Raw genomic sequence first — 25,845 nt, 5'->3', positions numbered from 1 at the left:
ATTCTGACGGCATTGTTCACAGAGTTTGTTAATGGGGACTGAAGCCAGTTCATGCATGAGAAACATGTTCCTTGCCACTGGTCCCAAGGGCATCGTATCCAATGACCAGGCTGGGAAGACTGAACAGGTGGATGTTTGCCGCAGAAGCCTGATGACCCAAGTTCGGATCCCTCACACCATGGAAATGCTCCGTGTAGTAGTGTACATTTTACTCCCAGGATCCTACTGGAAAGTGGGAGGTAGAGTCAGGAGAATTACATGGGTGCTCTGAGGCCAGCAAGTTTGTATACAGCACAGTGACAAACAAGAGAAACTCTTCTTCAGATGAAGCTGAAAGAGAGGCAGGGCACCTGAGGTCAGATCCCCAGAACTGGAGTTACAGACGAGTGAGTCATGATGTGGGTGCTGGGGGCTGAACCCAGATCCTATGTGAGAGCAACTGGTACTCTTAATCATAGAAATTATCACGCCTTTAATTCCAGCGCTCGGGAGGCAGAGGCAGGCAGAACTCTGTGAGAGTTTGGTCTACGTAGAGAGTTGCAGGACAGCCAGGGCTACATAGAGAAAACCTGTCTCAAAACAAACAAACAACCCCCGCCCCCCGCAACATACAAATGAGAAATGCATTGGAGAAAATTAATACTAGATAGAGATTATGCTGTAGATGTTAAAGATATAAGATTCCTTGTGTGATACACACCTGCCTGCGTTATTTATTGGTTCTGTTAGATGTCTCTGCCAGGAGCCTGCTGGAGGCTGCTGCCCATCAGCCCCGTCAGCCACCCCTGAATCTACAGCCTTAAGCATTGCGGGTGCCAAGGCTCCTGGCTGGAGAGCCTTCCGTGAGCTCCCACCCCACGCCGTTTTCGTAGACGGAGGTCTGACGCTGTCCATGTCTTCTTGCTCAGTTCTCAGTGCTGCTGTTCTGGGGTGATGTGGTCTTTGGTAAAATGGTTCAGGTGATGTGCATCTGTGAGGATTAATACACCGTTTAAGGAGGGACACAATGATTTCAGGCTAAGTGAAATGAAAATATAGATACAAATATCAGCCTAGGCTTCAACGTGTGAGACAGTATTCTAAAAAGCAAGCGCCCCCACAGGTGAAAGGTCCATCGGAAGGGGAGGTCTGGATTTCCTGGAGGGCAGCGTGAGCGCCAGTGGCTGTAAGTTTTAAGTATTTACCTTGTGCACACAAGCGTCTGATACTCGGAGCTGGAATTATAGATGGTAACAAGCCTCTGGGTGTGGATGCTGGGACCCAAACTCTGGCCCTCTGCAGGACCAGCGAGTCCTCTCAACCACTGAGCCTCCTTTGCAGCTCCAACTCTCTCCCATGTACCACTTTAGACACTGATTTATGAGACAAGGTCCACGTCACCATGTCTGGTCTCCAGCTCACTGTGTAGCCTCCACCTCCTGGGTGTGGTGAGGATTTCTAAGTCAGGTGCAGTGATGAACACTTGCAATCTCAGCACTGGAGAAGGTGAGGCAGGGTTCCCATGGTTTAGTCTTAGCTAGCGTTTAGGCTCTATCTTTAAACATCAACGACGTGAATGTCTTAGGACTGGGAACCTCAGTGTGATGTGCTCTTGCAGCCGTCAATCAATAGAGACAGGGAGTGTATCTGTCACGTAGGACTGGGTGGCTGAGACTTGGGGAGTACTGTGAGTTTGTGAATGTGAGGCCTTACAGCCAAGCAGGGTGGACCAAGTTCAGTTCCCATCACCCCTCGTCCAGTGGCTCACTCGGCCTGTAACTCTCTGGCCTCTCCTCTAAGGGCACCTGCATTCAAGTGCACAGGCACTGTTTTAGTCATTGTTCTGCTGCTGTGAATATTTGGTGTGGCCAAGACAACTCTTATAAAGGAACACATTTCATTAGGGCTGGCTTACAGGTTCAGAGATTCAGTCCATCATCATCATGGTGGGAACATGGCAGTGTGCACAGCCAGCAGACATGGTGCAGGAGGAGGAGCTGAGAAGGATCTATACCCTGATCTGGAGAGAGAGAGAGAGAGAGAGAGAGAGAGAGAGAGAGAGAGAGAGAGAGAGTGATTGAAGCCCCAGTGGGGGTGAAGCCTCAAAGCCCAACCACAGTGACAGTGACAGTCTTCTACCAACAAGACTGCATATCCTCCAACAAGGTCACACCTCCTGATCCTCCTAATCCTTTTAAACGGTTCCACTTCCTGATGATTAAACATCCATGAGCCTGTGGGGACCATTCTTATTCAAAGTACCACAGGCACAGACATATACCTACATATACATACATGAACTAGTTAGTTAGCTAGTTCATGTATTTATTTTTTATTCCCTCAGAATCTTCAATTTCCTATATAGCTGAAGCTGGCCTTGAACTCTTGATCTTGCCACATCTCCTATCTGAAACTATCAATGTGTCGGGGAGTTGTATGTGTATGCATGTGTGGAGGCCAGCAGTTGACCTCTGGATCACGCCCTAGGCACTGCCCACCTTGTTGTTTTGAGATAGGGGCTCTCACTGGCCTGCGACTCAAGGATTGATTAGATTGGCTGAGCAGCAAATGCCAGCATCTGCCTGCCTCTGCTTCCTGGGCCAGAATTACACCCCATGCCGCCTGCCTGGCTTTTGCACACAGTTCTGGGGTTAAACCCGGGACCCTATACTTACACAGCAAGCAGCTTTTTTATTTTTATCTTATTTCTTTTGGCCAGTAGCTCACAGTGTAGCTGGACTGCCTGTGACTTTAAAACCATGTCCCTGCCTTAGCTTCCCCACTGGTGAGATTAAAAGAGCGAACAGTCATGTTTGGCTTTCGACTTTTTACAGAGAAAATTAATTTTATTCTTCTTATTAGTGGGTGTGTGTGCATGTGTGTCACTCACACACCAAGGCACTTGTGTGGAGGTGGGGCGCGACTGCAACTGTTACTGGTCACACAGGCCCCTTCCTCCACCGTGGTCACTGTGGTTCATGGCAAGCACCTTCACCAGTCGCCAGCCCGTGCCTGGGCTTTTGAGATTTGGATTTTATTCCTTGTTGGTCTGTATGGCGGTTTGAATATGGCTGCTCAGGGAGTGTGTGGCCTTGTAGGGCAGTAGGTGTACCACTGTGGGGTGGGCTTGGAGAGCTGCCTCCTAGCAGCCTGAGGATGGAGATGTGGACTCCCAGCTCCTCCTGAGCCAGGCCTGCCCGGTCACTATTATTCTCCTGCCTCGATGATGATGGACTGAACCTCTGAACCTGTAAGCCAGCCCCAATTATAAGAGTTGCCTTGGTCATGGTGTCTGTTCACAGCAGTAAAACCCTAACTAAGACAGTCTGGAAGATATTGGACTAGATTAAAAGATACTATACAAATTTCAGCTTGTGTTGCGTATCATAGTTTGAATAAAAATGTCCTCCGCAGACTCCTGTATTGGAGGGCAGGACGCCATCTGCTGGGCTGTTCAGATGTGTTGGATTGCGCTGGCTCTGATTTCATGAAGGGGTTAATCCACTGATGGACTCATGGCCTTATTGATTGGAGGAAGCAGGGGTCACTGGAGTGTGCCTTGTCCCATGTCACACAATCCCCACCATAGTGTCCTTCCTTCCCTCCACCTAGGAGCCCAACTCTGTTCTTCCTTTAAGTTGTTTTGTCACAGGAATGAAAAGTCTGACATGGTGGAAAAGAGAATTCTGAAGACAGTGACCTTAAAGGAGCTTTGCAGAATACAGGGCAAAGGCCGTGAGGGAGGCCAGACTGAAGCACGAGTCCTGCTGAGACCTGGGATGTGAACTCTGGTTACTTCTACCCTTTGACCTAACGCCCCTGGAGAGACTGACAAAGATATTGTGTCCAGAGGCTCAGGACACACATCACAAGGTCTCCGAGTCCTCTGGTTAATGGACCTCTCTGCTCTGTTTGTCATGTAGTCACATCTTGTGAACCCTGTTCCTCCTCAGCTTCCAGCCCACATCAGCTCCTGCTTCCCTGCCTGCCTCAGAGCCATGGGACCCTCTCTCCACACGGCAACTCCCAAGACCGTGTAAGGTCCTCTTACGGTTTGCAGGCTCTGACTCAGGACTGGTCAGCAGCACTTAGAAGGATTTCTGGCTGCTGTGTGGTAAGGAGTGAGGACTCAGGAACCATCATGACAGCCTTTACAAGGGCTGGGAGGCTGGAGGGAGATGGGGAAAGGCAGATTGACCTGGAATAAAGAAGTCTTAAGAACTGTTCTGATTGGACCTAAAGATGGTCTGAAATCAGAGAGGAGTGGAGAATCATGGGTAACTCTGGTAAGAACAGGTTGTCAGGGAGGTGGGCAATCAAGAGTTCTGCTCGGCATCTGGGAGGGAGATCAAGACGAAATGGCAAATCTGGAGCATCAGGGAGGGACCAGACAGAGATGTGGCCCTCAGGCCTCCCGTGGGGCTGTACGGAGGATGCAGGGGCTCTCTGGTGGTAAAGGCAGACTGAGGGATGGGACTTCCTGGGGGAGTGGGCTTCTGTAGGAAGGTATGTCACATCTGAAAGGAAGGAAGGAGAGCTGGGCATTTGGTGCACACTGGGAGGGGAAGGCAGGAGACTCAGGTTCAAGACCATTTTTAGCAACATAGTGAGTGCCTGGTGCCTTAGGGTTCCATTGCTGTGAGGAGACACATGACCAAGGCAACTCTTATAAAGGAAAATGTTTAGTTGGGGCTGGCTTACAGCTTCAGGGGTTTAGTCCATTATCATCATGGTGGGAGCATGGCAGTGTGCAGACAGACATGGTGCTGGATACGTTCTACACCTTGATCCATAGGCAGCAAGCTAAAGCCACACTGGGTATAGCTTTAGCATAGGAGATCTCAAAGTTCCACCTCCACAGTGACACATTTCCTCCAGCAAGGCCACACCTAATAGTGCGACTCCCTACAGACCGTGAGTCAGTGGGGGCCAAAACTATTCAAACCATTACACCTGGTTAGCATTTTGTCATTTGACACAAGTTAGAGTCACTGGAGAAAAGGGAACTCCACTTGAGAAAAATGTCTTTACCAGATAGACCTACAGGCGAGCCTCTAGAAAATTTGTAAATTCTTAATTAGTGATTGATGTGGGAAGGCCCAGCACATTGTGGGCAGTGTCACCCTTGGGTAGGTGGTCCCAGGTGGGATAAGATAGCAGACAGAGCAAGCTAGTAAGCAGTGTTCCTCCATGGCCTCTGCCTCACTCAGTTCCTGCCTCCAGGTTCCTGCTTGAACTCTTACCCTGACTTCCTGCAGAAGTCAGCAATGTGTAAGATAAAATAAACCCTTTCCTCCTCAGCTTGACTTGGTCATGGTGTTTGATCACAGCAACAGGAACCCTGACGGCAGTGGGCTTGAGCCCCGTCTGAGCTACATGATATTCTATTTCAAAAGAAAACTGAAGTCGGGGGTGGGGTGCTGGAGAAGCTGGTCAGTGGTCAGGATCACTGCTCTCGGTGTGGTGGTGAGCACCTTTAATCTCAGTACTTGGGAGGTAGAGGCAGGTGGATTTCTGTGAGTTCATGACCAGCCTGTAAGGCATAGGGAATTCCAAGACAGCTGGAGGTACACAGAGACCTTGTCTCCAAAGTAAACAAACAACAAAAAAAACAACAGCCCCAAACAGCACTGGTTGCTCTTGGGGTTTGGGTCCAGCACCCACTTGGTGGCTCACAAACTGTTGCTCCAGTTCCAGAGGATCTGACGCCCTCTTCTGCCTCCTCAGGTACCAGGCACTCATGTGTTGCACTTACATACATGCAGGAAAACTTATTCATAGGAATAAAATAAAAATAAGTGGAAAAAAATTTAAGGAAAGAAAAGGAAGAGAGAAAAAGAAAAGGAAGGAAGGAAGGAGGAATTAAGGAGGGAGGGAAGGAAGGAAGGAGGAAGGAAGGAAGGAAGGAGGGAAGGAAGGAAGAGGGGGTCAGAGGGAAGATAGCTTAGTCATCAAAGTGCTTACTGTGCAGGGAAGAGGCCTACGTCCAATCCCCAGCAGTTTGTTTCTGAAAGGCTAGGAATGGCAGTGTGTAACTATAATTCCAGTGCTGGGGAGGTAGAGGCAGGGGGGGTCCCTGGAGCTTGGTGGTCAAATAAAAGAACTCAAGGCTGAGTGGGAGACCCTGTCTCAGAAAATAGGTGCATGGTTTGGTGAGATGACTCAGCAGGTCCAGGCTCCACCACCGAGCCTGCTCTAGGTTCGCCTTGGGACGCCTGTGGGGGTGAGGAGAGAACTGACTCCCGCAGCGTTCCTCACAAAGCACTCCTTTGCTACACCACACACAAAATAAGTAAATACGTTTAATAAAATTGTAATTTTTATTCAATAATCATTAATATAGTTTTGTGTCAGAACACAGTCCAAGAATGGAGTCATGGTAGGGGAGACTCTGAGAGCTTGTGAGAAAACCAAAAAGCCAAGAGTTCTTGGACCCCAGTTTCTTGAAGAACACAGGACTGTTCTTGGAATGTCCTCTTGTGCCCGTCAGGTGTAGTGGGGCGGGAGTTCCTTTACTCATTACAACTGGCTATTGCTATCTGTTATGTTTCTATGGAAAACGGGTTTTTGCCACCTGCAGCTCGTCCCTGTGATTGTACGCTTTACTCGGGGGACTCTTCTTGACCTCTGAGTATAAACTGTCCAATGCTCTGAATAAAGCTGGCTGTTGCGTGAGGCTTTATTTAGACTGCCTCACTGTTAGGCCTGGCCCTTCCAGGCTGGCCCTTCCAGGCCCATGCCACCAGCTAGAGCAGTAAACACTTGCTACTTTAAAATAAAGTGTAGAACAATGAGGTGGAGAAGCGATAAAGAGGGCGGCACTGACTCTGGCTTCCACATGCACGTGGACAGACGTGTACATGAATAAATAAATAGAGAAAAGTTTTAGAAAACAAAGAGGTTTCTGTGGTGCTTTGTTTAATATTTTGAGGCAGGGTCTCATTTTGTGCCCTGGGCTGGCCTGGAATTTACAGAGATCTGACAAGCTATAGGTTTTGAAGAGAGTACAGATATGGCTGACCGAGAAGGAGAAGGGAAACATGGTCCTCCTTCACCAACAAGACACACGACTCGTCTACCCCTGTGTCTTCTGGTCCTCTGCCTCTGCCCAAAGTGCCAGTCCCAACAACCTGGGTGGGGGGCATTATTATGCCTTTCTATCTCACAGGACTGTCAATATTTAACTTTTTTTTTTTTTTTTTTTTTTTGGTTCTATTTTTCGGAGCTGGGGACCGAACCCAGGGCCTTGCGCTTCCTAGGCAAGCGCTCTACCACTGAGCTAAATCCCCAACCCCAATATTTAACTTTTAACTTTTTATTGTCTTAGTTGTTAAAATTGTTCTAAACTTTATTTTTATTGTCTGTGTTGGTAAAATGCTCTGACAAGAGCAACGTAAGGGAAGAAGATCCACTCAGCTCTCAGTTGCTGGCTGCCCTTCCCCATGGCAGAGGAGTCATGGCAGCAGGGGCCTGAGGCAGTTGGTCCTGTCACGACTACAGTCAGAAGAGCACAAATGAGATAAGCAGCCTCCTGTTCTACTCACTGTCCTCACGCTCACACACGCTCACACACGCACGCACAGCCCAGGATCCCACCCAGGGACGGAGCCACCTAGCACGAGGGGCTTCTCACTCCAGTGTGATAACAATACCTCAGAGACTCCAGAGGCCCTTCTCAAGGGGTTACACAGTGGACACACACACACACAGTGGACACACACACACACAGTGGACACACACACAGTGGACACACACACACAGTGGACACACACACAGTAGACACACACACACAGTGGACACACACACAGTGGACACACACACACACAGAGTGGACACACACACAGTGGACACACACACACAGTGGACACACACACACAGTGGACACACACACAGTGGACACACACACAGTGGACACACACACAGTGGACACACACACAGAGTGGACACACACAGTGGACACACACAGTGGACACGCACACACACAGTGGACACACACACAGTGGACACACACACAGTGGACACACACACAGTGGACACACACACACAGTGGACACACACACACAGTAGACACACACACAGTGGACACACACACACAGTGGACACACACAGTGGACACACACACACAGTGGACACACACACAGTGGACACACACAGTGGACACGCACACACACAGTGGACACACACACAGTGGACACACACACACAGTGGACACACACACAGTGGACACACACACACAGTGGACACACACACAGTGGACACACACACAGTGGACACACACACACACAGTGGACACACACACACAGTGGACACACACACACAGTGGACACACACACACAGTAGACACACACACACAGTGGACACACACACACAGTAGACACACACACACAGTGGACACACACACACAGTGGACACACACAGTGGACACGCACACACACAGTGGACACACACACAGTGGACACACACACAGTGGACACACACACAGTGGACACACACACACAGTAGACACACACACAGTGGACACACACACAGTGGACACACACACGCAGTGGACACACACACAGTGGACACACACACAGTGGACACACACACGCAGTGGACACACACACAGTGGACACACACAGTGGACACACACACAGTGGACACACACACAGTGGACACACACAGTGGACACACACACAGTGGACACACACAGTGGACACACACACAGTGGACACACACACAGTGGACACACACACAGTGGACACACACACAGTGGACACACACACACAGTGGACACACACACACACACACACACACACACACAGTGGACATACACCCATCCTCAAGAGCTTATGGTACCTAGAGAAGCAAAAAGAGGCACAAACAAACAAAAAACCCCCATCATTCCACACGTGGACAGCTAAGAAGGGGAATCTTGCCAGAGACAAGCATGCAGATTACATCCAAAAGAATGAAGACCAGAGGGACTTACCAATGGGTGGCCTATGAGAAGACCGTGTGTGTGTGTGTGTGTGTGGGGGGGGGGGTGCAGGTAGATCTCACTATGTAGCTCTGGCTGGCTTAGAACCCACTATGTGGAGCAGATTGGCCTTCAGTGCACACAGACTCGCCTACCTCTGCCTCCCATTTGCGGGGACTGACGGTGTGTGCCACCATGCCGGGTTTGAAAATATTCTCGACGTGAGGTGCTTTTGGTTTCCCTCTTCCACTCATTGCTGGGAGTAAATGGCAGAAGTCCTTGGCTCTCCCGCGGCTAAGAGACTTGGCGATTTACAGCTCCCGTCGGCAAGAATGAATTCAAGGCATTCTCCAATGAGAGAAAGAAGCCGATCTTGGAAGATTAATTGTTCCAGAGAATGAATGTGTGCTAAGAAATTAGCAAGAGTGTTTTCCCCCCAGATAACTCCTGCTTGTGAATTGTTTTGAAACTGGCCGCTGGTTGGGCGTGCTGATTTGTGCCCATAGTCCTTGCACTTGGAGACTGAGGCAGGAGGTGACAGAGTTGACTGCCTGGGTTACAGAGAAGCAAACACACACCTCACTGGGGTCAGGGATGGCTCGGAGGGTAAAGATGCTTTGCTGCCAAGCCTCAGACCCTGAATTCAAACCCTAGAACCACACGACAGAGAAAATGAGCCCCCCAATCTGTCCTCTGACCTGCCACACACACATACACACAAAATAATAATAAAAAACAAAAGTAAAAACCTATGTTTAAAAAGTCCCCAACTGCCACCAATATGATAACAGCAGCAAACTCCAAACGATGTCAAGGTGCAACCTGCGAGCCCAGGAGAACCAAAGCACAACACACATCCCCTTACTCAACACAGCTTTGGCCCTTGCTCTGTGGACCTGGTCCCCAGCTGCAGCCCGGGCCCCCAATACAAGTCTTTCCTAACTGCTCACTGCACAGTGGGCAAATGTGCCAGCGCACAGCCTTCCAGAATGCCAGCTTTTCCACAGAGCCACACTTGCTTGCTCTGAGAGGCCACTCGGGCTGTGGTGGCCCTGGCTGGGTTAGGGGCAGCCAGGAGAGTTCTATTCCCTGCCAATTCTAGAGGCAAATTTGGCTTATGCTCCTTCCCAGGGCTTCTGGGAAATGTGCCTCTCTGTCTGGCAACTCTGCCCTTTGTCTGAGGTCAAGAACTCTCTGAACAAAGTGTGTGCTGCTCACACAGAGCGAGGAGGAGGACAGCCTCCTGTCTGGGGAGCACTTCCTGTCTGTTTCTTGCCAGGTGTGACTTTCTTTCTGCTTCTTCCAGATCAGGTCCAGAGATTTAACAAAGCAAGCAGTCCACCCACTTCTTAAGCCTGGAGGAGTCACAGGTCATAAGGGGACAGAATGCCCTTGCTTTGCCTGGATGACACTAGAAGCCTAAACCTTCAGTGAACAATAGGAGGTGGAGGTGGTGACTACAACGCCATGCCTTGTGTTTCAAAGCTTGGGGCAAACAAGAAGCCATCAAAGCAGGAAGCCATGCCTATCTTTCTACTGCTGGGGCTGGAGCAAGGCCCACCTCCTGTCTCCTTAAAGACAGCATGATGAGAGAGAGAGAGAGAGAGAGAGAGAGAGAGAGAGAGAGAGAGAGAGAGAGAGAGAGAGAGAGAGATCAAATCTGCCTACTGATTTCTAAGATAACAAGCTGGGATACACTGAAGACCACCCCGGCTGGGCTAGCTACATGCTCACGGTTGGCACAAATGACCAGGCCGCCTTCCCCTGCAGAAAGAAAGGAGTCTAGTCTGGTAGTACCACTGCAATCTCATCTTTAAGGTTCATCTACTAATGTTTGTTTTAGGAGATGGGTCTCGTAGTCCGGGCTGATCTTGAGTTCCAGGTCCCCTGCCTCTACACCCCAGGGGCTGGGATCACAGGGGTGTGGTACTGTGGGGCTGGGATCACAGGGGTGTGCTACTGTGGCTGGTTTATGTGATGCTGGCTGTGATCCCATGACTCTGGATGCTGGGCATGTGCTTGACCAGCTGGCGACAGCTCAGTTACAAAGCTGTGCTTCGGCTGTGATGGGTTTCCCATCCCCACTCCCACTCCTGTACTCAGGCTCACTGTTCACACACTTGGTTTATACATGCTGCTGAGGTCAAGCCACGGACCCTCTTAATTCCTAAGGCCACCAACTGATCAGCAGATATTGCTCCGGGGCCACTGTGTGCCAAACAGAGATGGACAATGAACAAAGCGGAGGTGGTCACAGCCCCCCACCCCCAGGTACTCAAACCGTGTAAGGGGGAGACAGGCATAAGCACTCAAACAGGGCAGGAGTAGAAGAACTCCAGGTGTGGACACAGCTGGGAGACGTCCAAGAGACAAGAACATCCACCTTGAAGGTTCAAGCTAAGAACAATTTATGACGGGAGAAACAGCAATCCACAGGTCCTGCGGCTTGGCAGTGCCCACCATGACTGAGGGATGGAAAGATTACCATGGCTGGAGCTTGGTGTGTGTTAGGGTAAACCAAGTCTGGAAGGCTGTGAGGACAGGGCACACGGCTCTTTGGACTGTTTTTCTCAGTACTTTTATCTACACCCAATTGGATTGGGTGGGGAGTGGTGGGGAGCATGGGGGGTTCTCCCATTCACTCCTTTGCTTCCTTTTAGGAGCCCATGCAAAACTTCTTCAAGGTCATGCTTGGACCCCTGTGCCCTCTCCCTGTAACTCTCCATGCAGGAATGAAGAAAGTCAAAGGAGACATTTGTGCCCCTCCGTTAGCTACTGGACTACTGAAACAATGGAACCCAAAGAGCTGGAATTTCCTCAGGAACCTTATGTTGTGGGAAGAAAAGACACAGAGCCTAGTGTCAGCTAGAGGGGACCGTGTTTCCTAAGAGGAGTTCACATAGTTCTCATAGTGGCAGACTCAAGCTGAGGCATTTACGAGTCACTGATGGGCAGGTCCACACCACCTGGACAGCTCAGTTATACAAACCTTTCACCCTCTATTGAGATCTAAATCTTTTTTTTTCTTTTCTTTCCTTCTGTCTTTCTTCTTGTTTTGTTTATGTTTTTTGTTTGTTTTTGAGACAAAGTTTCTCTGTGTAACCCTGGCTGTCCCAGAACTTGCTCTGTATGTTGGGGTTTAAATCTTGGCTCCTCTCCAGACAGACCACACCAAACCAACATGGTTCCACTTGGAAAGGTTTAATGAGAGAAAAAAGGAAGAAGAGGAGAGTAAAGGCCGGCCATGAGCATGTGGAGGGAAGGGGGGAGGGGAATGGGGAGAGAAGGGACAAAGGGGAAGAGGGGAAGAGTGAGAGCAAGAGAAGAAAGAGAAGAGCATGAGGAGGGGGCAAGCAGCCCCCTTTATAGGCACAGCTGGCTGTGGCCAGGTAACTGTGGGGGTGCAGCTTAGAATAGCAACACTGTAGACCAAGCAGGCCTCGAACTCACAGAGGTCTGCTTGCTTCTGCCTCCTGAGTGCTGGGATTAAAGGCTTGCCTACCACCATCCAGCTGAAAGCTAAATTTTACATCCTTATGTCAAGATGCAGACAATGGGCTTGGGGCTTGCTTGTTACTAGGCCCCTTTGTCTGCTCCTCATCCCAGTGGGACCACAGGAACGGACACTGTGCTTTCCACTTTTCCTCATCTCCTGAATCGGCTTTGGGAGGCCAGGTGGCTATGCCTCGCTTGTTAGAGCTGTCAGGTCGCAGACTCTGGCCCTAACTCCAACACCCTAACTGGTCTCCTGGCTGTGTGTCTGGTTCATAGATGTGGCAGAGCTTCTTAGGTTGTCTGCGCCACAGCACCCCCTTGTCTCTGCCCTGCCAAGAGTCAATGGCTGTCACCAACCACTGAGTTCAATAGTCTTGGTGGTAGTGGTAGTGTGCTTGTAATCCTAGCCCTTGGAAGGCAGAGGGGAGTGGAATCTCTGTAACTCAACCACCCACACCCAGGGCAGAGACAGAGAGAGACAAAGGAGACAGCAGAGGGGGAAAGAGAGGGGTGGGAGGAGGAGGAGGAGGAGGAGGAGGAGGAAGAAGAGGAGGAGGAGGAGGAGGAAGAGGAGGAGGAGGAAGAAGAAGAGGAAGAAGAAGAAGAAGAAGAAGAAGAAGAAGAAGAAGAAGAAGAAGAAGAAGAAGAAGAAGAAGAAGAAGGAGAAGAAGAAGAAGAAGAAGGGGGCTGGGGATTTAGCTCAGTGGTAGAGCGCTTACCTAGGAAGCGCAAGGCCCTGGGTTCGGTCCCCAGCTCCGAAAAAAAGAACCAAAAAAAAAAAAAAAAAAAAAAAAAAGAAAGAAGAAGAAGAAGAAGAAGAAGAGAGGAAGAGAGGAAGATGGGGAGAGGGATAGGGGAAGAGGGAGACAGAGAGCAGAGAGGGAGAGGGACTGAGAAAAAAGAGAAAGGAGAGAGAGAGGGGGGGGGGGATGTTTTACCAAAGGTATACTGGCAAATGCCTTTAATCTCAGCACTTGAAGGCTATGAATTCAAAGCCAGTTTGAGATACAGAATGTCTCTGCCTCAAAAACAAAACAAAACGGGCTGGAGAGATGGCTCAGCGGTTAAGAGCACCCGACTGCTCTTCCAGAGGTCATGAGTTCAATTCCCAGCAACCACATGGTGGCTCACAACCATCTGTAAAGAGATCTGATGCCCCCTTCTGGTGTATCTGGAGACAGCTACAGTGTACTTATATATAATAAATAAAATAAATCTTTAAAAAAACAAACAAACAAAACAAAACAAAAACAAAAAACAAAAAAAGGAACGTAAGAAGGCAACTTATTGGGGTTAGAGCCAGATGTGTAACCCTGATGACCTGGGCTCAATCCTGGGAACCATGTGGGAAGATGGCACATGACTGTGACCTCAGCAGTGATGGGAGGCAGAGACGGGAGCCCTGGCAGGGAGCCTCCTGGGTGAGGTAGCTGGAGTATAGTCCACAGAGACTGAATGCAAGAGCTGCTGTTGCCTTGCCTGGCCTCAGCAAGGCAGACTGTGAGAACTGACTCCCGAGAGTGTCTTCTGACCTCCGCATTTGTTCCATGCTCAACTACTGTCATGCTCGTCTACAGGCAAGGAGTCACCCACCCAGACCCCGGGGTCAGGGCTTCTCCACTCTCCTGCCTGAGGTGCAGACTAGTTTAAGTCGGTTGAACACAGCTAGAGTCTTCAAAGAAGAGAATTAAGGAAAAGTCTCCATAAGACTAAGACTGGACTGTAGGCAAGCCTAGCAGGCATTTTCCTAATTAGTAATCAAAGAGGCAGGGCCCAGCCCATTGTGGGTGGTGCTACCCCCTGGGCCAGAGAGTCTGGGTTCTATAAGAAAGCAGAATCCTACCTCCAGGTTCCTGCCCTGTTTAAGTTTCTGCCCCAGCTCCCTTCAGTGAAGATCTAATGATGTGGAAGTGTAAGCCAAATAAACCCTTCCGCCCAGAATCTCCTTGGTCATGTTGTCTCATTATAGCAATAGTAATCCTAACTAGGACACCAGCCATGTAACTCTAGGCCTGTCCATCTCTGGCCTATATTTCTTCCACTTGTTTAAAAGGGAGGTTTAAAAAGGCATGAGCTCATGCCGCCAATCCTACCTCTCCAGAGGCTGAAGCAGGAGGATGGCTATGAATTTGAAACCTGCTGGGCTATATAGTGAGCTATGCAGCCTGGGCTGCATGACCAGATCTAACTCAAACAACACAAAGACCTCAGGAGAGCCATCGTGGGTTGGAGGACGGCCTGCCCTAGAGCGAGGCCTATCTCACTGAGTAAACGAAGAAATGAAGGAGTAGAAGCTGCGAGCGGCCCCTGAAAGATTAAAATCATGTAAGAGTTGGTGAGTCACAGTCGCCCAAGGATGAATGACACCCAGCCTCCTCGCCCCTGATTGTCCCCACACATTTGCCCTCACGGATTTCAGAGCAGGCTTTTTTTTTGGCACCAGGGTCTCACCTGATGAATGCCAGGGTGTCTTGAGACAACTGGGCAAACTTATCTCTCCTCCTTAGACAAGCCCCCTTCGCAACCTCAGACAGCCCAACAATGCTCAATTTTGACAGCAGCAGTCTCAAACAGGCTTCCCAGCAGCTCCAGCGCCATTCCCACTCTGACAAGAAAGAAGCAGAGAAAAAAAGACACGGACTTATGCTTGGCTGGCACTTACTCGGCAGAGTGATTAATCAATTAATTATTCCATCGCCGTGCCAGTCAAGAGCACTTGCGTGGTTACCATATGCCTCCTTTTATTGTTGGGCGGCTGAGAAGCAAGGGTAGGAGTCATGTAAGGAAACAGGATCCGGGGAGCCGACAGAGATGCATTCCCAAGTGGGCCAGGTGCCAGCCTTGGGCCCGAGGACCCAGCTGGGCATCCCACCTTTCACCCTCGAACAGTGCTGCAGGACCCTGGCCTGACCTGGAATATGAAGTTTGTTTGCCATGGGAACCACTGTCCTCATTTCCCCAAGCTGTTCCTGGGTGCAGTTCCTTCGTCGGCAGCCTTCTCTCCTGGGACGAAGTTTCCGTGGTTCCCACTGTTGTGACATACCCACCAGAGAAGACCACCTGGGTGCAGGGCCAAGGCAATGGAAGGTCTTTATTCTCCCGCCAGTGACAACATTGGATGTCTGGGACCCAAGTACAGTCCTGAGCGTTTCCCAGGGAGAGCTTTTTTTTTTTTTTAAATAAATAAAAATAAAGATTTATTTAATTAACATGAGTGCTCTATCTGCATGTACACCTGCGTTCCCCAGAAGAGGGCATCAGATCCCATTACAGATGGTTGTGGTTGCTGGGAATTGAACTCAGGGCTTTTGGAAGAGCAGCCAGTGCTCTTAACCACTGAGCCATCTCTCTAGTCCTCGTATCCTGGATTGACACACCTTGTTTAGCAAGAATGGTTAGCCAGAAGCAGAACTACCAAAGCCAAGAAAGCAAGGTTAGTACACTCAGGAGCTTCCCCAGAACTGTGGGCTTTGATGGATTGGGTCTTTGTTCTTGGTTTGGCAGGTGGTGCTGTCTGCATACTTGGTCCCAAGGCCTGAATGGCACCTCCACCATGGGGTTGGTTACTCGAAGGTCTGGGATCCGTTACACCATAGGTCGTTTTTGCAAATGAAGAGAGAAGTGCCTCCTTCACAGCTCAATTCCATTCTCTGGTCCCCATGTCCCGAACCCAAGTACAATGTCTTCTCTTTCCACCTATACTCCATGTTGGATATTAAGAGCTGACTCTCCCTATGTACTCATAGCAATCCTCCTGCCCCATGAAAGCTGGCATTACAGGCATACTCCATCAGGCTTTGATATCCTCCAACTTCTTTGAAACCAGCCTGGGAACTGGTGAGATAGGCCAGTGGGAGAGGCCTTGACACCAAGCCTAATGAGTTTAGTTCAATCCCTAGGACCTACACGGTGTGGGAGAGAACAGACTGCATGCATCTCACACAGTTCTCCCCCAACCCCAAGTAAATAAATAAAAACACAAAAATTTAAACTCCAACTTCACGTCTGGATTTCTGTTGTGTCTGTTACGTTAAATATCACAAATGGCTGTTCTTTGCCTGGCTGGGGTCAGGGAGGGCGGTAATTCTACTGTGCGGACAGATCAGTGTATTTTCACACGACCCTGCCCTTGGCATTAGCGGGGCAATGGTTACAACACACAGGGTAGAAAGCAAGTTCTAAAACAATCAATCGGTCTGAGAGGCTTGTGCTAGAGAAAGCAGGAGATTACTAGTATTAAGTGTTAATTTTATGTGGAAGACACTCCAGTCAAAAAAACAAGATAAGGACTTGTGCTGTAGCTTAGTGGAGTGTTTGCCTAGTATGCGTGAAGTCCTGGGTTCGATGCCCAGCACTGCTGGGACCACAAGCCTGTAGCCTCAGTACGTGGGAGGTAAGAAGGAGACGTCCCAGGTTGTTAGAGGGCAGCCTGGGACACTTGAGACCCTGTTTCAAAAACAAAGCAAAACAACACAAACAAGATTCAGTCGGCCCACTTCTCCCTGGCTAATGTAAACCATCAGCTACTTCCCAGCTTGGCAGCCAAACGGTCCCCTGAGCTCGGCCCCTGGGCCTCATCCTGCATCTCTGTCAGCCACAAGCCTCCGACAATCAATCCCCTGAGACAGTTCTAACTGTGGCCTCCAAGAACTTGTTCAAACAAAGTTGTGCAGACTCTTGACCCCCATCCTCTGTTTTAGGGACGATGGTGCTCTGTGGGTTCGTGGGGCTCAGCACTTGCTGCTCTTGCAGAGGAACAAAGCTTGGTTCTTGACAACTGTCATGGTTGCATATGCTCCACCCAGGGAGGCAGGATTAGAGGCTGTGGCCTGCTGGAGTAGGTGTTTCACTGTGGGTGTGGGTTATAAGTCTCTCATCCTCGCTGCCTGGAAGTCAGTCTTCTCCTGTTTGCCTTTGGATCAAGACCTCTCAGCTCCTCCTGCACGATGCCTGCCTGGATGCTGCCATGCTCCCGCCTTGATGATACTGGACTGAACCTCTGAACTTGTGAGCCAGCCCCAATTCAATGTCCTTGTAAGAGTTGCCTTGGTGATGGTGTCTGTTCACTGCAGTAAACCCTAACGACGACAGTACCGATGTCAAGTAGCTCACAGCTACTTGTAACTCTAGCTCCAGGGCTGCCCTTTTCCAGTCTCCAGAGGCACCCGCACACGCCCTCTCACACATGTATAAATGAAAAAGGTTTCAAAAGAAATTAACTCATTTACTCCCTAAGTTCCTTCATGACTTTTTTCCTGTTTATTTTTTATTTTTAAAATTATATTTACATATTTCTGTGTAGTAACAATTTTAGAGTTTTGGTTTCTTTGAAAAATACAGAAATATTATGAGAATGTTTTTGTTTTAATCCCAGGTGTAGGGAAATGGGGGCAGCTTCAGACTGTCCACAGCAGCTGACTATACTTGCCTCGTGCTCTAGCGGGGTGTGATTTGTCACTGTAATTGTGTGACATTTGGGATCCTGGGGACTTTCAGAGGGGTCTACAGACGCTAGGGCCCGAGAGGTGTGGGCTGCTGGTCACAGTTTGTTAAGTAATCGTGTGCAAAGAAGAAATTAGATATCCTGACAGCAAAGATCCTCTGAGGAACTTGATGGCCCCAATCAGAAGGAGTAGTCTAACCATAACGTTGTCTCCTTTCCCCTCTATCCCTCCTCTTCTCCTGTCTAGGTGTTATGGGGCAAAAAGGGTTGAGAAGGTGGAAGAAAGAAAAACCCAAATGACAGCTGTGTGTGTGTGTGTGTGTGTGTGTGTGTGTGTGTGTGCCATAGTGTCTTAGTTTGGGTTTTATTGCTGTGGAGAGACACCATGACCACAGCAACTCTCATAAGTGGAACGATTTCACTGGGGCTGGCCTGCTGTTTCAGAGGTTCAGTTCATTATGTTTGTGTCCAGAAGCATGGGGCATGCAGGCAGGAAGGATACTGCAGGAGCTGAGAGTCCTACATCTTGATCCTCAGGCAGGAGTTCCTCCAATGAGGCCACACCTTCTAATAGTGCCACTTCTTATGGGCCAAGCACTCAAACGCATGAGTCTAGGGGCCATTCTTATTCAAACCACCCCACATGTATACATGAGGAGCTCAGGGGACATCGTGCAAGAGTCTCTTCTTCTGCCATGTGGGTTCTGGGGTTCTTGGGAGCCTCTACCCACTGAGCCACCTCAGCAGCCTGTGGGTTCCTATTCTACCTCCTTTGCTTTGATGAGGCAACTCTGTTTCACTGCACATCTACTGAGGCGAGGCTATACCCCAGTGTCTTGGGTTCAACCTCCCTAAATGCACTGAATTTCCATGCAGATTTTGTTTGAGAGGGGTTGTGCTTATCTAACGATGGACAAGCATATGTGTCTCTGTTTGACTAATTGTCCCCCCCCCCCCCCACTCCCATCTCCACAGAATGTGATGGGCTTGCGGCCTGCATCCTGGGCTGTAGTCAGCACACCTACGATTTCCCATGTTGTAGTGTTACTTAACTTGACTTTTTAAGTTCCCGATTCCAAATCAATATACCATACATCCTGCTAACATCCAGTCGCCCTTACTGCCTTTCCACAGAAACCACCTTGTCTTATCTGCACGGAGTTTTCCCTTTTCCTGGACCTCTCCTACCCCCCATTTGCCCTGCAGGCTCTATTGTCCGGCTGGAACGTGTCCTGCTCTGTTGCACAGCAGCACTGATAGCACTTGTGCTTGCTTTGATCCTGCTCTTGGGGAAGGAATTCCTGAGGTACGTCTGATGTTAACTTGTGCACAGCACATGTTTAAGATGGTTTGTGTACCCCAGGCTGGCCCTGGGTTCATGATCCTCCTGCATCTGTGTCTTAGGGGGTGTGCTCCAACACCCCACTTCTATGGCTCACTGCCTATGGCTCACACAAAGCAAAAATAACAAAATGCAGCTCCTTGGGTTGGAGAGATGGCTCAGTGGTTAAGAGCACTGACCGTTCTGTCAAAGGTCCTGAGTTCAATTCCCAGCAACCACACGGTGGCTCACAACCATCTGTAATGGAATCTGATGCACTAAGTGTGTGTCTAAAGACAGCTGTAGTGTACTTATAAATAAAAATAAATTAAAAAAAAAAGATACTGCTCCTCTCTTCTCTGTGAAATTCTGTGTCATTTTCTGGTAAAAGTGAATAGACTGGAGGGTTGAGTTTGACAAAGAGAGAGTCATCATCTGAAGATTACCAGCTTGAAGTGAGAATGTGCTCTATGCCGGGACTGTGAAGTGGACAAAGTGTCTTTGGCTTGCTCTCAAAGGCAGAGACAGGTGAGTGGACCATTGTCATATTGCCCTGTGCTACTTGGAGAGGGTTTTAGAGTCACAGGGAGGCTGGAGACACAGTGCTGTTGGCAGAGGACAGTGGCTCCCTCATTCAGGAGACAGAGATGGAGTGTACAGCTGAAGTCATTTTGGCTGCACAGGGAGTTTGGGGTCAGCCTGAGCTAGAGAACCTGTTTCCACAAAGCCTGAGGCTCACGTTCCCGGAAGTCATGCTGTCCCAGGCCAGGTGGGGCACAGTCCTCCACCTGCACTCTTACACCATCTGGGCTCTCACGGCGTCTCACGCAGGTCCACACTCCAGGTTCCCTCAGTTTCTGGGAGTGGGGCTGGCTCTCTGCTGGCTGAAGGGTTGTCATGAGTGCATTCTGTGGTATGGCAAGTGACTGTTCAGTGGACAAACGGGGATGTGTGGGTACAGGGCTATAGAATCACCTTTTTCTACTGAAATCAAAGACTGGATTTACGTTACAGTCTGGTTTTTTTTGTTTTTTTTTTTTTTTTAATCATATTGAGTTGTGTGGGGAGGGAACATGTGCCTTAGAGCATGTGGGGAGGTTGGGGGACAATCTGCAGGAATCCATCCTCTACTTCTCCATGTGCTCCAGGAACTGAACTCAGATGGCCAGGCTTGGCAGCAAGTGCCCTTTCCTGCTGAGCCCTCTTGCCAGCCCACAGTCTGTTCTATTAATGGCTGAGATCACATATACATTCTATTAATCTTCATGGCTACTTCTTCAGATTTAAAGGTAGTATATTCTCTTTTAATCCAGTGTTTAAGAAATACTGCATTATGGAAGAAGGTTATTGGTATATGATGCATTTCATATTGTCTATGAATCAGTCAACCGATGCAGCCATCCGTGTGTATACATTTTCTGTGTGGGATAAACTAAGCAAGCTACTGAAATGATGTCTAAGATACATGCATGTCCCTAAGGGTGCGATGCTGTTACTTTTGCTAGGGTAGGGTGTGTTGAGGGAAAACACTTTGAATAGTCTTTGTTAGCCATTGCTGGAGGAACTGCTAATCAATTAATTAATTAATTAGCAATGAGCAAATGGCAACCAGTGGGGAAGTGTGGTTTAGCTTCCAAATGCTAATTATTGGTCCCTTTATGGAGCCGAGACATGTAGGGTAGACTGTGGCAGGATCCCAGATGAGCTGGCACCCAGACGCGGAGAGAAGGCTGTGGCCCTCATTTGTACCAGCGTGAATGCCAGCTTTTATCTAGTGAGATTAATTAGAACTTTGAGAAGTACAAGTTCAAGCCATAAAATATTAACATTCATGTCACTGGTAGTGCGTAAGCGGCCTGAAATAGCTCGGGGCCATTTTAGGGTATGGCTGCCTTGACTGGTAGGGAAAGGTTTGTTTTTCTGCTCTTTCAAGGGAATGCTCTCCTGTGGCCTGCTCGGTGGCTCTGCAGATGCACCAGTTGCTGCTGCCTTATCCCTTACCAGTGGCTGATGCACTTCAGTGATGGGTGTGCAACCACAGCCACAGCTCTGCTGAGGCCTCTGCCGAGATGCTGCTGGTTGGTCCTCCTTTCAGGTCACTGGACTTCTGCTGTACTCTCCATTCACCGAAGCTGCAAGCTGAGTGCTTCCTGGGCTGGCCCACTGCCTCATGATTCTGCACGTGCTTTTCCCAGCATTCCTATCAAGTAACTGCTGGTGCTCCTGGACCACAAGCTCCAAAAGGGAGCCATGGGCTCATTGGTTAGGAGTGTTTGCTAGGACAAACAGTTATGAGGACCAGGGTTTGGATCCCAGTATCGATGCCAACCATCTAGCCAATGGCGTTAAAGGCTGCTGGGGATGTGGCTGTCTAGCTTAGCTTGAGGAAACCCAAGTCCTCAAAGGACAGGTAGAGAGTGATGGAAGAGGACACCTCATGTCTGCTTCTAGGCTCCACACATGCACACACACATACGCACACATTGAAAAAATGGGGCTGGTGAGATGGCCCAGTCTCTAAGAGTTCTTATCCAGCCACATTATCTGAGCTAAACCTCTGCATTCCACACAGCAGAGGACTGACCTCTGTAAGTGGTCCACTGACTTCCACATAGACACTGTGCCATGCAGGTTACACACACACACACACACACACACACACACACACACACACACACATGCACACTCACACACATGCATACAAGCACATACACACATGCACACACACGCACACTCACACACATGCACACAAGCACACACAAACACACATGCACACAAGCACACACACACTCACACACACACATGCACACAAGCACATACACACACATGCACACAGACACGCACACTCACACACATGCACACAAGCACACACAAACACACATGCACACAAGCACACACACACTCACACACACACATGCACACAAGCACATACACACATGCACACAAGCACACACACACACTCACATGCACACAAGCACATACACACACATGCACACAAGCACACACACACATACACACACAGAAACCCAGACCCAGTGAAGGATACACGGAAGAGCTATACCCATAGGATAGAACAGGAATAAGAAGCTCAGACTCACTTTTAAACACATGGGCGGGGCAGGGAAGTCACAGAATTTTTAAGGCACCAGGGAGTTTGGGGGTTTTGTTTGTTTTTGTCTGCTTGTTTTTTGTTTTTTGCAGAGGGGAGAAGGGGAGTTGTTTTCAGACAGGGTTTCTCTGTGTAGCCCTGGCTGTCCTGAAACTAACTCTGTAGACCAGGTTGAACTCGGAGATCTGTCTGTCTCTGTCTCTGTCTGTCTCTCTGCCTCTCTCTGTCTCTGTCTCTCTCTCTTGAGGCAGGGTTTACTGTAACATGAACATTCTGTATAGTCAAGGCCAGTTTTGAAATCGTGATCTTCTAGCCTCTACCTCCAATGTTCTGGATTGCAGGTGTGGGTCATCATAGCCTGTACTGCCTACTCTAGGTGTGACTACGAGTCCAGCTCACAGTTGCGGGTCTCTGCAGCTTTGACTCCTGGCCAAGCACTGCCTTAGGACTGTGATATGGAGACAAGAATCTTGTGACCTGGAATGAGGCCACATGGGGAGATCTGAATGGCTTGAGGATTGCTGAATTCCTCCAACCTTCTGAACACCCCGACCAGTGGGGGCCCCATGTTCTCTGCCTGACACACCTTGAAAACCCTGTAACAGATTCACAAGAGTTGGCCACATGCAGAAGGAAGCTCACTGTCCTTAGGTTGAGGGGCAGCCCTCTTCTGGCTTCTCTGATGATGCGGCCCTGGCACACAGACCTTGCGGCATCATCTCCCCTTTCCGTTACGTTCCTGTTTTGGATTAGTGGCTTAGAAGAACCCACTGTGACAAGAAGTAAATCACTCAAAGGGACAGAAATGGCTGCGAGGCTCTTGGTATAGTTTGTGCCCGAATACCACTGTGGACATTCACGTCTGTCTATTATCCCTTCCATCCTTAGCTAGACGTGAGAGCTCTCTTAAAGAAAGAATTTGGTGTGTATGTAGTGGGGTGTATATGTCATGGCCCATATACAGAGATCAGAGGACAAGTTGTGGGAGTCTGTTCCCTTTTTCTGTCACGTGATTCTGGGAATTGAACTCAGGCCATCAGCTTGGCAGTGAGGGCTGTCACCCACCGAGCTGCCTCAATGGCCCAGCAAGTTGTTTATTTGTGTGGTGTATATGGCTCTGTGTGTATGTGTCTGTGTGGTATGTGCACATGTGTGTTGTATGCCTGCATGCATATACACCTGTGATGGTGTATGTGGAAACCAGAGGCTCACACTGAACATCATGCTCAACCATGTGTTTGAGACAGGGCCTTTCACTGGCTCTGAAGCACGACGTTTCGGTTGTGCTGCCTGGCCAACTATTTTCTTGTCTCTGACCACTAGGTACTGAGTTTACAAGCCTAGGAGTCATGTACTGGTTGGGATTTGAACTTAGCCATCTTCCCAGACCATGAATAATAATTTAATAATTTTGCTGTTGAGACAGAGTCCTACTCTGAAGTCCAGGTTATCTTAGAATTCCCCGTGTAATCCAGGCTAGCTTTAAATTTGTAGCAATTCTCCTGCTTCAGCTTTCCACACACTGAGATTATAGGTGTGAATATCTTGCCTTGCACCCCCCCCAAAATGGCACTTCCTATCAATTTAATTTGCATTTCTGGATCTTCAATTTGGCTGAGAGATTCTTTAAAAAAGTGTGGGTGTGTGTGCGCACCAGTGTATGGTGATTGTGTGTGTGTGTGTGCACACACCAGTGTATGGTGATTGTGTGTGTGTGTGCACACCAGTGTATGGTGATTGCAGGTGTATGTAGGTGCATGTGTCTGCACGCTTGCACAGAGGCAAGAAGAGAATGTTGAGTGTCCTCCTCTACCATTCTCTGCTAACTCGAGGTAGGGCCTCCCCCCGAGCCTGGGGCTAGCCTTTCCTTGGGCAGTCTGGGAGCGGGAAAGACCTAGCTCTACTCAGAGCTGGGATCTGAATCTCTGGTCTTTATGGTTGCACAGTAAGTACTCTGAACCACTATTTTAAAAAGATTGCTTAAGCCATCCGTATACTTCCTGGTAATTTCCCTTTTACGTTTTTATTTCTCATTCCTTACTAAGTGTGTGATATGAACACAGGAGGAGGCGTGCATGAGCCAGTCTGTGGTTCTCGCCCCGCCATGGGCTCTTGGGGCTGCACTGTTACCTGCTGAGCCCTTTCACAGTTCCTTGGTTCCTGGATTTTTTTTTTTTTTTTTTTCCTGTTGACTCCTGGCTGTCCTGGAACTTGCTATGTAGACCAGGCTGGCCTTGAACTCACAGACATCTGCCTCTGCATCCCAAGTCCTGGGACTAAAGGTGTGTGCTACCATGCCCGCTTCCCCACTATCCCTCCGTCCCTCCCTCCCTACTTCCTTCCTTTCTTTTTTTCATTGTATAGTCCTGGCTGTTCTGGAAACTCACTCTGTAGAACATTGTACCCTCAAACTCAGAGGTCTGCCTGCTTTGATCTCCTCAGTGCTGGAATAAAGGGCATGCATGACCATACCTGGCTTTCTCCTGTGTGTGAACATGTGTGCAGGTGCCCTTGGAAGTCTAAAGAGGGATCAGATCTGCTGGAGTTACAGGTATGAATGCCGGGAAGTGAACTTGGGCTCCCGGCCAGACCAGCAACTGCTCTTAACTGCTGCTGTTGGGCCATCGCTTTAGCACACCCCCCCCACCCCCACGTTCTGTCAATCCTCCTGTCTCAGCCTCCTGAGTGGTGTGAGCCACTACATCTGGCTGTGCTTTCCTTGGGTACTTGCGTGACTTCCTCTTCCGGGCACTGCGCTTTATACGGTCCCCAGAGTCGCCTGCCCCACTGCCGCGGCTCCACCCTCGCCTCCCACCTCCTCCTGGCATTTGCTAGTCTCATGTTATATAACTATTTAATTACGTATCTCACCTGTGCGCACTGCCTCCATGTCCACTTGCTGAGGGCTCCTGTGACTGAACACAGTACCTGGCCTTATTAACTTGGCCCCAAGGTCAGTACTAGCTGAGTGACTGGAGAGTTTCGAGGCTACTTTTATGCCATCGTTGTGTAAATGCCTATCCCTTGCTAAGATGGAGAAGATGCTCTCCTGTGAACTCCAAACGTGGGCCGCTGTGCAGTGACCCGGAGGAGGGAGGAGGCGGCAGACCTTCCAGGAGCAGAGATGGGCGAGGCCAGGGTGGGAATGAGCAACATCGTGGACTGAGCCTTTAAGCGCTCATCAGGATGACGCTGGAGAAATGCACTTAGCCTCTAGAAATGCACTGGCTGGAGAAATGCACTTAGCCTCTAGAAATGCACTGGAGAAATGCACTTAGCCTCTAGAAATGCACTGGCTCCCACCTTGGTCTCCTCATATTTAACTGATGTCTTTTAGTGCAATTCCAAAAATCAAACCCGAATCAATGCAGTTGGTAGAAAGACAGAACGAAGGGAACTGTCAGACTGGAGGGTACAGAAATGAAGAAATGACCTCAGGACAGTGAAGGACAGGGGCAAAGGTGAAGATGCCAGAAGCCGGACCAGCTCCTGCTGTAAGGGTCCAGATTCGAGGAAGAACCACACCCACCAGACTCACA

At 49.3% G+C, this 25,845-nt stretch overlaps 1 protein-coding gene across 1 annotated transcript in view; it reads right to left on the bottom strand.

Annotated features, from left to right (window-relative positions):
- Positions 1–452: 452 nt before the first annotated feature.
- The window catches only part of Xrcc2 (X-ray repair cross complementing 2), a 79,960-nt gene continuing 54,567 nt past the window's right edge, over positions 453–25,845 (bottom strand). Inside the window, exons 3-4 of the mRNA XM_039108056.2 lie at positions 14,885–15,038; positions 453–970 (exon numbers count right to left, since the gene is read on the bottom strand). Of these exons, the coding sequence (XP_038963984.2) occupies positions 643–970; positions 14,885–15,038 (482 nt within the window). The 3' untranslated portion in view covers positions 453–642. The remainder of the gene's footprint in view (positions 971–14,884; positions 15,039–25,845) is intronic.

This window comes from Rattus norvegicus, chromosome 4 (genome assembly GCF_036323735.1).
Source record: "Rattus norvegicus strain BN/NHsdMcwi chromosome 4, GRCr8, whole genome shotgun sequence".
NCBI classification, from domain to species: Eukaryota; Metazoa; Chordata; class Mammalia; order Rodentia; family Muridae; genus Rattus; species Rattus norvegicus.
The sequence above is the reverse complement of the archived record's forward strand: the minus strand, read 5'-3'. Positions and strand labels throughout refer to the sequence as shown.